Source organism: Sarcophilus harrisii, chromosome X, assembly GCF_902635505.1.
Source record: "Sarcophilus harrisii chromosome X, mSarHar1.11, whole genome shotgun sequence".
Taxonomy (NCBI): Eukaryota; Metazoa; Chordata; class Mammalia; order Dasyuromorphia; family Dasyuridae; genus Sarcophilus; species Sarcophilus harrisii.
In genome coordinates, this window is record NC_045432.1 from 72,634,919 (window position 1) to 72,648,017 (window position 13,099).

The 13,099-nt window shown below is 41.0% G+C and overlaps 1 protein-coding gene across 10 annotated transcripts in view; it reads right to left on the reverse strand.

Annotated features, from left to right (window-relative positions):
• Positions 1-13,099, reverse strand: part of TAF7L (TATA-box binding protein associated factor 7 like) — a 29,390-nt gene that overhangs the window by 8,874 nt on the left and 7,417 nt on the right. For 3 of the 10 annotated variants that reach the window (XM_023507140.2, XM_023507139.2, XM_031944938.1), the window contains 8 exons: positions 9,836-9,962; positions 9,455-9,513; positions 7,961-8,039; positions 7,568-7,681; positions 7,085-7,276; positions 6,827-6,939; positions 3,846-3,905; positions 6-1,698 (listed from right to left, as the gene is read on the reverse strand). In XM_023507140.2, the coding sequence (XP_023362908.1) occupies positions 1,567-1,698; positions 3,846-3,905; positions 6,827-6,939; positions 7,085-7,276; positions 7,568-7,681; positions 7,961-8,039; positions 9,455-9,513; positions 9,836-9,962 (876 nt within the window). In that variant the 3' untranslated portion in view covers positions 6-1,566. Of the gene's footprint in view, positions 1-5; positions 1,699-3,825; positions 3,906-6,826; positions 6,940-7,084; positions 7,277-7,567; positions 7,682-7,960; positions 8,040-9,454; positions 9,514-9,835; positions 9,963-13,099 lie in introns of those variants that run through there. The other 7 variants (XM_012553473.2, XM_012553476.3, XM_012553478.3 and 4 more) reach the window with 5 other exon arrangements.

The window sequence follows — 13,099 nt, forward strand, 5'->3', positions numbered from 1 at the left end:
TGCAAAGGAGAAGTGAAGAAACATTTCATCCGTAAATCTAGATTCACTTATGTGATGCAGAACTCAGGCTTGCAGGAAAAAATAGAACAATCATCATTTAGCATTTATATGGTCTCTTTCATTTCTCACCAGGCATAAAAATGGTGCCCCAATGAAGAGTGCATCTACAAAAGGCTGCATGAACCCCAGGGAGAATCTTGCCCCTGATTACAGAAAGCAAGTTTCTAAAGGTGGCAGTGAAGGGAGTGCTAGAAGAGAGTTAGAAGGGAGTATTAGAAGGGTGCTAGAAGGGAGTACAAGAAGAGAGCTAGAAGGCAGTGCAAGAAGGGAGCTAGAAGGGAGTGCTAGAAGGGAATGCTAGAAAAGTGCTGAAGAGAGTTAGAAGGGAGTACAAGAAGGGAGGTAGAAGGGAGTGCTAGAAGAGAGCTAGAAGGGAGTGCTAGAAGAGAGCTAAAAGGGAGTGCTAGAAGGGTGCTGAAAGAGTTAGAAGGGAGTGCTAGAAGAGAGCACTAGAAGAGTGCTAGAACAAAGAGTTAGAAGAGTGCTAGAAGGGTGTTAGAAGGGTGCTAGATGAGTGCTAGAAGGGAGCCAGAAGAGTGCTAGAAGGGAATGCTAGAAAGGTGCTAGAAGAGAGTTAGAAGGGAGTACAAGAAGGGAGCTAGAAGGGAATGCTAGAAGGGTGCTGGAAGAGTGCTGGAAGAGTTAAAAGAGTGTTAGAAGGGTGCTAGAAGAGTGCTAGAAGGGAGTGCAAGAAGGGAGCTAGAAGGGAGTGCTAGAAGAGAGCTAGAAGGGTGCTGGAAGAGTTAGAAGGGAGTGCTAGAAGAGTGCTAGAAGGAAGAGTTAAAAGAGCGCTAGAAGGGTGTTAGAAGGGTGCTAGAAGAGTGCTAGAAGCGAGTGCAAGAAGGGAGCTAGAAGGGAGTGTTAGAAGAGAGGGCAGAAGATCACACTTTCTGCAGGGGAACAGGAGATGGGATACTGGCAGCCACAGGACCAAACCAGGAGATGAGAGACAATTAGGGTCCCTCTACTGCCCCTCACTTCTTTTTGCAAGGCTGTGAGGAGCATGGAGAAGAGGTCATGGTCCTGCCTGCATTATCTGACTTGTCACCAGCTCGGAATGCAAGGCCTCGCTTCTGGCTTGCTTGAAACTTATTTGATGTTCTGACTTTATTGTATAGACATCTCAACAGTACTAATGAGAGCTCACATTTCCAGAAATGCTTTCTATACAAGAGCTTGGGAGCTTACAACGTCCCTGTGAGATAGGTATTATTCTTATTCCCATTTTACAGATATGAAACTGAGGCTGAGTGACTTGCCCAGAGTCACATAGCTAGTAATCTCCAAGGTGAAAACCAAACCGGCCCTTCTTGACTCCCAGCGCCTGAGCTATTCTGCCATGCTGATGTAGGACCGAAAAGTACTGCCTCTGAGACAAGGATATTTGAAAACACTAATATCCCTGTGCCTAATATTGACTCTATGACATTCAAGTAGGGAAAACATGCCTTACAAAACAAGCGTGGCCATGTGTGCCACCTACTGGAAAACAGCCACAGAGGGTCTCTAGTCACCCGTATCCGGAATGCCAAGGCCCCCCAAATGGGAGAGTCCGTCCACGTCACCTTCCATGACTTCTCTGCAGACAACTCGGACTCCAAGATCTTCAGGCTTGTTCCTTCTCTGGAACTCCAGCTCCTAATCACAAAGCTGGCCAATCAGTTCAACGGGGCACGACAGGACTCTCCCTCTCAACATGTCTAAAACAAACCGTCCCCTCCCCCAAGCAGCCGTTCCCCTTTCAGCTTTCTGACACTGCTGTCTTAGGCCCAGAGGCTGGAAATCTGCAGGCCCATGCCCTCATGCATCACCTCGACACAGCCACCTGCCCAGAGCTGCTGCCTCTAGCTTTGGGAGACTTCTTCTGTTAGTTTCCTTCTTTCCATCCTCTACTAGCTCAGGCCAGCCTCTTCACTGGTCTCTCCACCTCCTGATCCTACCTTTCTCAACACTTTGGCTAAACTGTGGTATCATAAAGTGGCCTCCCTGCTCAGAAGCTTCCAACTTCTCCTGGCGGCCTAATTCAGTTGAAACTTCCTTATTCTGACATTCAAAGCTAGGCAAATTCTGACTCCTACCTCTCTGAGCAGCCATGTCTCCAGCTACTCCCCAACATACACACCATACACACACCAAAATGGACCAGGCTTTGCTCAATTCTAACTGACCCTTTAATGACTTCTCCATCTCTGGGCCCCAAAACAACTGTTACTGCAGCCACCCCTTCCCCCTCGCTCCCCCATTCCTACAATATAATCCTCATCCAAACCACTGGTCTTCCAGGCCCAGTTCAAATGCTATTCCCTCCAAGAAGCTCACGTGCTTGGTTACTTCCTATTTTTGGTTGTAAATCTGAGCAAAACTATGACCTGAAAAAGGCTGAATCATTGCAAGGCCACTAATATGCTCTCCCAAACAGTCCCAGGCCTCCATGGAGTTTTAAATCTTTCACTCTCCCAAAGCCCCATCACGCTTGGTTTCTTTAAACCAATCCAGCAAACATTTTAAAGTACCTACTATGTGCAAGACACTGCAAAGTGCTGTGGATATGGAGAGAAACACAACAGAACTTGAGGAGCTTATATTCCATAGGAGAGGTTGGGACATGGAGAAGAATATATTTGAACAGGTCCATAAATCCAGTATAAGGGAGAGAATACTGACACCTAAAGGGCTCAATATAGGCTTCCTACAGGACAGGGATTTTTCACCCGAGATATCTGTCAGGGGACCCACGAATTTGAATGGGAAAAAAGTTCTAGCTTTATTTCAACATAACTGGTTCCCTTTGCAATTTATGATCATTTAAAACCATGATAGCGAGAGGGAGCCCACAGGCTTCCCTGGATTGCCAAAAGGGTCCACAACAAAAAAGGTGAAGATGCCCCGCTCCCGATGCCAAGAAGCAGAGAAGGGAAGAAGAAATGCCAAGCATGGGGCAGACTCTGCGAAGGGAAAAAGGTGGGAGAATGTTCAGTTTGACCAGTTTGGATGAAATAAGGATCATGTGAAGCAGAGTACTCTGAAATCGATCTGGAAAGGTATTCCGGAGGCAAACTCCGAAGGACCCTAATTGCCAAAGGGAAGAATCTCTTTTATTCTACAGGTAATGGTGAGCCACTGTAAACCCTTGAGCAGGGGAATAACATGGTCGGACAAGTCCTCAAGGAAGATTCTTTTGGCAGCTGTGGGGAGAGCAGCTTGAAGAGGGACTGAGGCAGGAAGACAGATTAAGAGATCACTGAAACAGTCTAGAAGGCTGTGGTAAGGGCCTAACTTAGGCCAGTGCTCCTCTGAGAGGAAAGAAGGGGAGAGATGCAAGGTGGGTGGTCTCCAGGTAGAAATGACAAGATTTAGCACCTGACTAGAGGGTACTTGAACCTGGACAGAGAGCTCTGTGATTTGATGAAAGAAAGGGTTGACCGAGTTCTTCGTGATCCGCAGGAAAAGGGGACACAGCCCATAATGAGTTGTGAAAACCAGTCTAACCCAAGAATTCACCCTTGCCAGGTCCACACGGAGCTCTTTCAAATTGCCACGACAGTCCAAGGACGCAGCTACATGGAGAAATAGCCAGTAGCCCTCGTCCACATGGTTACCTGTTCCTCAGACTGGTTCCACACCATCCACCACTGAAACACCTCCCTTTCTGCCATCTTATTCAGGGAGGATTGGGCCACCGTGGGTTCTTGCCCATTCCAATGGGGTCAGGCGGTCAAAATGAGATGGGGAGCAATGGCACGCTGATGGAGGCTTCCCTTCTTGGTCTCAGAGTATCTCCTTACCTGCTGCTTTTCTTCTTCTTCCTGCTGTTTGAGCTCATCCAACACAGCCTGAAGACGGGACTGTAAAATAAGAGATAGAATGATTTATATTTTAATATATTTAATATCTACTGGTCATCCTGCCATCTGGGGGAGGGAGTGGGGGTTAAGAAGGGAAAAATTGGAACAAGAGGTTTGGCAATTGTCAATGCTGTAAAGTTACGCATACATATAACCTGTAAATAAAAGGCTATTAAATAAAAAAATAAAATAAGAGATAGAAGCAATGAATTCTGGGCCAACGAAGAGACAATAACCGAGGGAGACAAAGGACTCTATAAGCAGTTAGTCAAGCAGAAACTCTGGGATACAACAAAAGCTCCCTCTTTCCATCGATTTAGTGTTTTAAACCACACTCTCTACTGTAGTTCTGCACCACTTTGCTCTGAACTCCCTACCATTCTTTTTTTTCTTCTAAATGGTTACATAATGAGTGCCTTCAGATAGACTATTAACCCTTTCTTTTCTTTTCTTTTTTTTGCTGAGGCAATTGGGGTTAAATGACTTGCCTAGGGTCACACAGCTAGGAAGTATTAAGTGTCTGAGACCAGATTGGAACTCAAGTCCTCCTGACTTCAGGGCTGGTGCTCTATCCACTGCACCACCTAGCTGCCCCTATTAACCCTTTTCTAACTGGGTATCAGAACCACTATAATCCTTTGGCTACTTTGAACCCTGAAACAAAATGGACAGAGTTAAACAGAAATTTCTATGCTGTCTCATTCTGGCCCTTCATCCCAGTGAAATCTTATCATTCTTTAATATTATTATTAAGCAGAGGTTTTCAAAGTGTGGTCTGGGAAATCCTGCAGGGCACTTAGAGCCTTGAGGGGATCTCATTACAATATTAAGATTTGGGATTTCTGACATGGTAATCAATCAATATAACTCATATAAACAAAAGTTCTTTTGGGAAAGAAAGTCTTCAATAATTTTAAAGAGTGTAAAGGGGTTATAAAACCAAAAAGTGTGAGAACCATTTAATAAATAATAATAACAAATAATATTACATATAATAACAAATAAATAATAAAGCTACAGAGATAATTTTTTTAAATGACTAAATTTACATAACATTATAATAAGTAGTTAGAAAGGCTTGCTTCTGATACATATACTGGACGTATGACTCTAGTCAAGTCACTTCACATCTTAGTGCTCTAGGCAGCAATGTGGTCTGCAGAGAAAGCCGCAGACATGATACAATTCAATCCTGGTAGAGGCAGTTTTCTCACCAGCAACTCCCTATACCCAGGAAATTGCCAATCCATTCTGTCCTTTCACATAAGTGACCTCAATACAATAGATTTCATTTAAGGGCAGCAGCCCAAATTTGTCACATTCTGTGATCAGCCAGAAAATACGGCCTCACCAAGGATGAAGATGGACTTCTCCATCTGTCCCCATTTCAGATGGGAGCTGGCTTGGAAGCCTACTCCAGGCTCAGAGATAAGGAGCTTCAATAACAAATTTTCCTTTCACTGAAACTTGCTAAACATGTCACAATAAAAACCAAATTATTCATCTGTGCTCAAGCATGCAATAGAAGATAGTTAAAAAAAATAAATTCGATTCTTGGCTCTCCAATGTACGCAATGAATGCCAAGAGAAGGAGATGGCATATACAGGCATTTTTTAAAATACCACAGTGCTTTTCTGTGGATATGATAAATCCAAACTGACTTGAGAATCAGGATTCTTCATTAAAGTTAAATCATTTCTGATTAATCCCTGCTTTTTAGATTCACACATGGTATTTAACACAAATATATCTTAAGCCAGTTGCCTCCTTCCTCTAAAACAGTCATATTAGATGCTCAAAATGCTTTTTTAAGATTTTAGGTGTGTCCCAATTTTAAAGGAAAAGATGGAGGGTGGATAAGAGTCTCAAGGGCAGATTTCAGGGTAATTTGGAGTTAACATTGCCCAAAATTGCTGTAGAAGGAAACAGATGAAAATCAGGAAAGGGAACTAAGCTGAGGGGAAGAAATCCCTATTCAATACATATAATTATATAATTTATATTTATATTATATTATAAATTATAATTATATAAAGGGCTTGCAAATTACTGGTCACAGAAAAATAGACACTTTCAGAATCATGGTCAGGAGAGAACTCTTAATTTCTAACTATTAAACTATTATAACTATATTATTTATTATTTATATAATTATAACTATAATCCCTTAACTAAATTAATTCCTTAAATAAGGAATAGAGGTGATTCTTAAGGGCAAAAGAGACCTTTTCAACTACATAAAACTTAAAAAGTTTCTGCACAGAATAAATAAAAAAATAAGAGAAGTGGGGAAAAATAAAGAACTAGAAACAAAGCGAGTGTCCTAAGTTGGGGAATGCTGAACAAACTGTGGTTTCTGAAAGGTAAAGGAATATTACTGTGTAGTAAGGAATGACAGTTTTCTGTGATTCTGTGACCATGAAGATTTCAGAGAAATATGGGAAGATGCATGTTGAATTAAGACAGCACCAAAAGAACATACCCATGATGGCAATATATAAATAAAACAATCACTCAAAGTAAGCTATGCTGAGCTAATGAAAAACCAACAATGACCAAAAAAAAAAAAAAAAAAAACCAGGCTTAAAATATACATTCCAGAGGGGTGGTGGGTAGGGAGGATGGAGCAGAGAGGAGAAAGCACCTTTAATTTGGAAGAGGTGTTTATTTCCAGAAATGACTAGTGATGTGTATAATTTTTGTAAACACGGCCTCAATTTAATTCAACTATTAATGAGAGTTACTCTGTGAAAAGATGCTGGGTAAACAAAAGCAAAAAAAAAAATAAGAAAAGCAGCAGCAGCAGCAGCAGCTTCACTTCTGGGGGAAGAGGGCACTCCATAGAAACTGATGAGCAAATACAGGAAAATATGAGAGGGGGGAAAAAGTGCTGCCACCTAGAGGGACAATCACAACTCACCTTGAGGGCCAGATTTTCCACTTTGAAGATGAGGTCCTCTTGGCGTTTTGCTCTATCCTGAGTCTCCTGGTGCTTGTCCTTCATCTCATCAATCTGTTTCTGGAGTCCTTGAACTAAGAGAAAGTTGGTTTCCCTTTATTCTATCCTACATCAGTGGTAGAGCACGATCATGACCTGCTAGCTTTGCCACACACTTGATTAAACTGCCGGATACTCATCTGAGCATCCCCAACGCTGGCCCTTATGCTTAGGACTTACCAAGATCATTTGTTTTCTCATCTTCTTGGCGCTGTTCATCAGATTCATCAAGTGTGCTTTGTGAGGGTCTGTCCAGATCTTCCTCGGTGTCAATGATGTTTAAATCTTCATCATCATGGTGATCTTGGTCATCATCATCATCACTGCTGCTGCTGATATCATTGAATATCTCTCGAAGTTCATCATGCTCAGCTAGTATGAAACAAGAGGAAACAGCAAATAAACACAACATTTCACACACCTTCCACTAGTGTGTAAGTGACTGTGCACAGCGGACCAGTGTGCTCCTCAAAAACAAAAGTTAGGAAAAGTCTTCTTCACACATTAAGTAATTAAGGATTAAGAATACTAATCCCAAACCAAAGAGCAAGTCACTAAGAAAGGTCTGAAGGGAGGCCCAGAAATCCTATGCAAACAAGAACCTCCTTAACTAACAGTCAGAAACTCATCTCCAGCAAAGCTCTGCTTAGAGGAATGCAGTACCTGATGAGTTATGGCCCTGTTTATGGCCGCTCATTCCTGGAGAGATGTCCAGGCTGGCCAGGGAGCCATGGTTATCGTTGTCCTTAGTTTCGTCTTCAGCAATGACCTCCCAACCTGAAAACAGGTGCAATGAAGGAAAAGGCAAGAGAAGGGGAGAGAATCCAAGGTCTCCGAAGAGTCTCTAAGTCAAGCATTACTTAATTAGGTCTGACCTCAGCCCAACTGTGCCAAGCTTCTTAGTATAGCAGAATGCACCAACAGCAGTTAACAGAGGCCCCCCACACAACACAAAACAAATCTGATTATCCAGGTTTCAGCTAGCTAAATGAAGAAAACAAATTTACAGGCCCAGAGAATCTCCCAGGCTTCAAATTTTGGCATATCAAAGGATACGAGTACTGACAGCTTCAGCATCTGTACTCAGCAGTCTCTTGACTTCTTTTTCCACATCTGGAGATTCAATATACTGGGCCAGAAGAGACAAAGAACAATAACAGCATTAAATGCCCCGTAGCGGGAAGGAAAGAGCCTGCTCTTGCAGGAAGAGTCACCAGAATGACCAGCATTCTTCAGCAGCAAGAAATGAAGTCTTTTTCCAGCCCCTGAACTTGCAAAGGATATGGGAGCTTTCCTCCAGCAAACACAACATGAATTGAGAAGCTTGTTTTTTTCTATCTTAAAACTTTATGGCAGTTTTGATTCTAAGCATCCTCCCTTTAAAGTCTAGCTATTATTAAACATTTGCTCTGCCTTTACAACAAGAGCCTGCACCCTTCGTAGCTACTGAGAAATGAATTGGCTTGAAGATTCCAATCCCCAGATTTCTTTTTCTTGCAGCTTTGTTATTTTTTACTGTTCAGTTGTTTCGGTCCTATCTGATTCTTTGTGACCCAATTTGGGAGTTTCGGGGCAAAGATACTACAGTGGTCTGCCATCTCCTTCTACAGCTTATTTCATAGATGAGGAACTGAAGCAAACAGGTTAAGTGACTTGCCCCTGCCCACGGTCACACTGGTACCAAGTGTCTAAGGCAGGATTTGAACACATGAAGACAAGTCTTCTTGACTCCAGGCCCAACATTCTATCCACTGTGTCACCTAGCTGCCCATCTTTGTTATTAGAAACGTTCTGATAAAAAGCAACTCTCTTATCTGCATGTTCTCCCTAGAATCTTATTTTAAGCAATTATCTCCAGAATAACCAAAATGTCAAGCCACAAATTGAAATGAAAACTTCAAAAAGAAGACTCAGTAACAGCACACAACTGTCTATAAAACAGAGACTTAATTGTCTGATATTGCTTTTATATATTGTAGCAATCCAACATCGCCTTTGCAATAAATAGCAGAAACAAGAGATAAACAGACTGCAAAGTCACTGATGAATAGAACACTTTCTCCTAGGAGTTATTTGAAAGATCTAAAATAGTGAGGTCATTTTTCAGTAAGACAAATTGGGAGGAAGATTTATAAAAAGCAGTCATTCCCTTCCCAGCTTATTCAGTTCAAATGAACTATTAACTCATGCTGAAACAATGAACAAACAATATTATATAGCCTCTGACTCCGACTGCCTCCGTAATTGCTTCTTTTTGGTGGAGGTTAATTAAAGAATTATACTTTTGTTCTTTAGCAGGTTATCAGGGGCTTCCTTTAAAATCTATAAGGATGAGGCAGGTGGGAATAGAAGACGGTCTGTCTACTGATGCTATGCTCAGTCCAGGGCTTACTGTGAGACCACGCTGTGGTACCTTCCGTGTGTAAATCTCACAGTCCAAATCTCCAAAAAACCACTCGAGCCGGAGTTCCTCTTGATACCTTTGCCCATCTTCACCTGCTAAGGCCACCTGGCAGAGAAACCAATAACCTATATAAAGTAAGAACTTACCTTCTTCTTGGCTGTTTTCCGGAATCGTCTCTTTCTGACATTTTTCAGTGGCAGAGTGACTAAAACAAAATGGAGGAACATGGATCAGTCTAATTGTTGCTTAGACAACAGTCTAAATAGATTTGATTAAAAGAAAACTCATCCTACAGAACCTGAGAAGTGACACAAGCTGATTTTATGAAATTACAGCACTTGGCAGAAGGCTACTATATATAAGAGGTAAGTGCTAGAATTCAAAGTCATAGGTTCAAGCTCAGGCCCTTTTAAAACTCTGGCTAAGAGCCTAAATGGGTTTAGGCTTAGAGCAAATGTCTGAGTCACTAGCAAAGATTCAGGAGGTGTAACAAGGAGACCAGGACAAGAAAAAAGTTTCTCACTTACTGCCATGGTTCCAGATGAATTTCTTCTCTCTATCCTTATCTTTTTTCTTATTTACTTTTGGATCACTACTGGCAACTGGTTCTTCCAGAGGTGGATAAAGATCACCATCCACAGTACTCACAAGCATCTATAAATAGCACCCCCCCCCAAAAAAAAAATTAGAAAAGCTGCTTTGATTAAGACATGGGGTGTTGATTTTAACAAAGGACCACTATACCCTTCACACCAAAAAGACACCTAAATGTAAAAGGTTACATAAAAAAAAACTTCGAGGAAAATGAAGAGGTACCTTTCACAACTGTGGCTAAGGGGAGCATTCTTAAAAAGCAAGATAAAGGTGATCATAAAAGATGAAATAGAAAAGTTCAATGACATAAAATTTTGAGGTTTTTTGGTACACAATATCAATACAATTTAGCATAAGAAATGGTCAATTGGGGAAAATCAATTGAATCAAAGATCACGGATAAAAATCTGGTTATCTGAGCTATATAGGGAATTAACACAGACCAAGAACCATTCCCTCAAATAGTAATCATAGGAAATAAACATTTATCAAGAAAATTCAAAATATTAACAACCATATGGAAAGCTGCTCTAAATCAATAGTTCGATTCAGCCAACATTTATTAAGTATGTATTATGTGCCAGGTGCTGTGCTAAACAACAGATACCAAAAAGACAAAAACTAAACTGCCCCTGACTTAAAGGAACTTGTATTCTTTTGGAAGGAAGTAACACGTGTAAAGAAAACTAAATACAAAATATATTCAAAATAATTTCTAGAGGGGAGGGTGTCAATAACTGGCAGGGATCAAACAGACCTTCTACCAAGATGGCACTTAAACTCTGCTTTTGCTGGAGGGCCCCTTCCACTATAACCACAGTGATTCATTTCTTAGTGCCTAGTGTGTGCTTTCTATAACTTTTTATGATGTGTATTAGACTATGTTTCTCAACATTTTCTAACCACGCCATCCTTCTATGGAAGAATGTAAACTAATTGTTATAGCTTGCAAATACATAGGTATGCACACATTTTTACACAGGTCTATTAGCAATAGGGGTCTTTTTCCCCTTATGGTAGGACCTTTGTGTACGAGAAGCTTATTTCCTACTCCCCTACAGAAAATGGCTTAACATTATGTAGAATCTCAGGGAAGAAAACAACAAGCATCCGTAGCAGAAGTCTTTGGTTCTCACTTGAGGGAACAATCCAAGGCCATACTCCTGACACTCATGCCTAAATTAATTGGCTATTTTCCCCATATCCCTATGGAGCTTTAATTGCCTTTGAATTTCTTTTCTTCCACCCCCCCCCCAAAAAAAAACCCAGCAAAGAAAGTCTCCTTTTCTTTCCTATGGTTTCAGAGGTAAATACCTACCTGGACCCACAGTACCTGGGATCACAGATAAAATTCGCCACATCCCTCTCGTTAACTGAGGGAATATTCGGATCCTACACTGTCACTTCATCAAACAAAGATCCCAAACCCTAGATCTGGAAACGGAGATAGCAGGTAACACCTTGCTCCTTACCAGTCACCATATCAAAACCTGGGAAGCCAACATAGGGGTTAGCCTCCCACTCCACCAAAATAGGTGTGGATTTGCCAGATCATAATACTCCCCTCAATCTCTAATAAATCAAAATTGGATGTGTAAGTCTGGTATGTAGGGTTTCTCTTTTGCTTTCCCCAGTTTGGATGTTGAACTGTTACAAAATCATGCATTTGGAATGAGTCTGTGAGGCCCATGTAGGAATTGAAATGAATGGGAGAAAGTGATTAAGCTCCCTCATTTTAAAATTTCTTCAACTCACATAAGGCTACAGTGAGTTTTGAAGGGAGGTATGGATTCTCATAATGTAAGAGGTGAGAAGGGAGCACATTTTAGGCAGGGAGTAAAGCCTATGTAGTAGCAATGTCAGTTTGTCTGGGATGCAAAGCAGATGAAGGAAAAGAAAATGAAACAAGCCTGGAAGAAGGGTAGTCTGGAGCCAAACTGTGAAAGGTTCCAAAAGTCAGCTTTGTACTGTAACCTAGAAGCAAGAGGGAACCACTAAAATTTCTTGAGAAATGACAATGTGCTTTAGAAAGAGCAATCTGAAAAAAAAAAAAAAAAAAAAAGAGCAATCTGTGAAGCTTAATGCAATAAATTGTAAATGTCTAAGATTGGCCCTAAAGATATAGGAGAAAGAATCTCTTTTCTTTTCAGAGAAGTGAGGGGGACTATGAGTGTGGATTAACAATAATAATAGCTAGTGTTTAAGATCTTCAAAGCTTTCCTGATGTCATCTCATCTGGAACACTTCAGCTAATGGTCAGAAGCAGAAAGGATTAGAGTGTATTGTACAGAAAGAAAGTCCAGGAGAAAGTCCTTGGGGCCATCACCCCCCTAAAGGGTGACATAAGGATATGGTACAACAAAGGAAACCGAAAAAAAAAAATGGCTAGTGGTCAAAAAAAGAGAAAAAGCAGTCAGCTTTGGCAATTAATACAGCACTGTAACCTTGGAAAGATTAGAATCCATGTTGCAAAATGAGACAGTGATTAGATTCTGACAGAAAAGGAGGACAGCCTGAGGGGAGTAGAAGGGAGGGTCAAGTAACAGGCTTTTAGACAGGGGGATTTCTGAGAATGTTACTAAGCAATAAGGGGATATCTGAGAATGTTACTAAGCAATAAGGAAGGAATCATAAGATAGGAGAGATTACATTTTTTCAAAGATTAGAAGAAAGGAGGAGTGGAGGATGTGGTGGAAAAGATTTGGAGCAAGGAGGAATTCACAGTTAATGTAAATTGAAACAACTTTGAGATTTCACCTTGTACCCAGCAAACTGAAAAGATGCCAAAAGACCTAAGTAATCAACACTAGAAAGACTGGAGTAAGACAGGGACACTAATATACTCTGGTAGATTTGTGAATTAATTCAACCATTCTAGCTATCAATTCAGGATTATAGAAGAAAAATCATTTGTGTACCCTTTGCCAACCGGACATACCCCCAAGGGCATAAAAAACAAAAAACAAAGGTATAATGCGTGCCAAAATATTCTTAATGGCACTTTTTGAAATGTAATCAACAAACATTTTTTAAACATCTATGTATCAAAACATGGTGCTAAATGCTTGAAACAAAGCGAGTGCCCACTGGCTAGAGAATAGCTGAACAAACAGGGGTGTCTAAATGTAAAGAAATAGTACTGCACTCTAAAAATTTTAAGCAAAAATTTCGGAGACACACGAACTGAAGCAAAACAA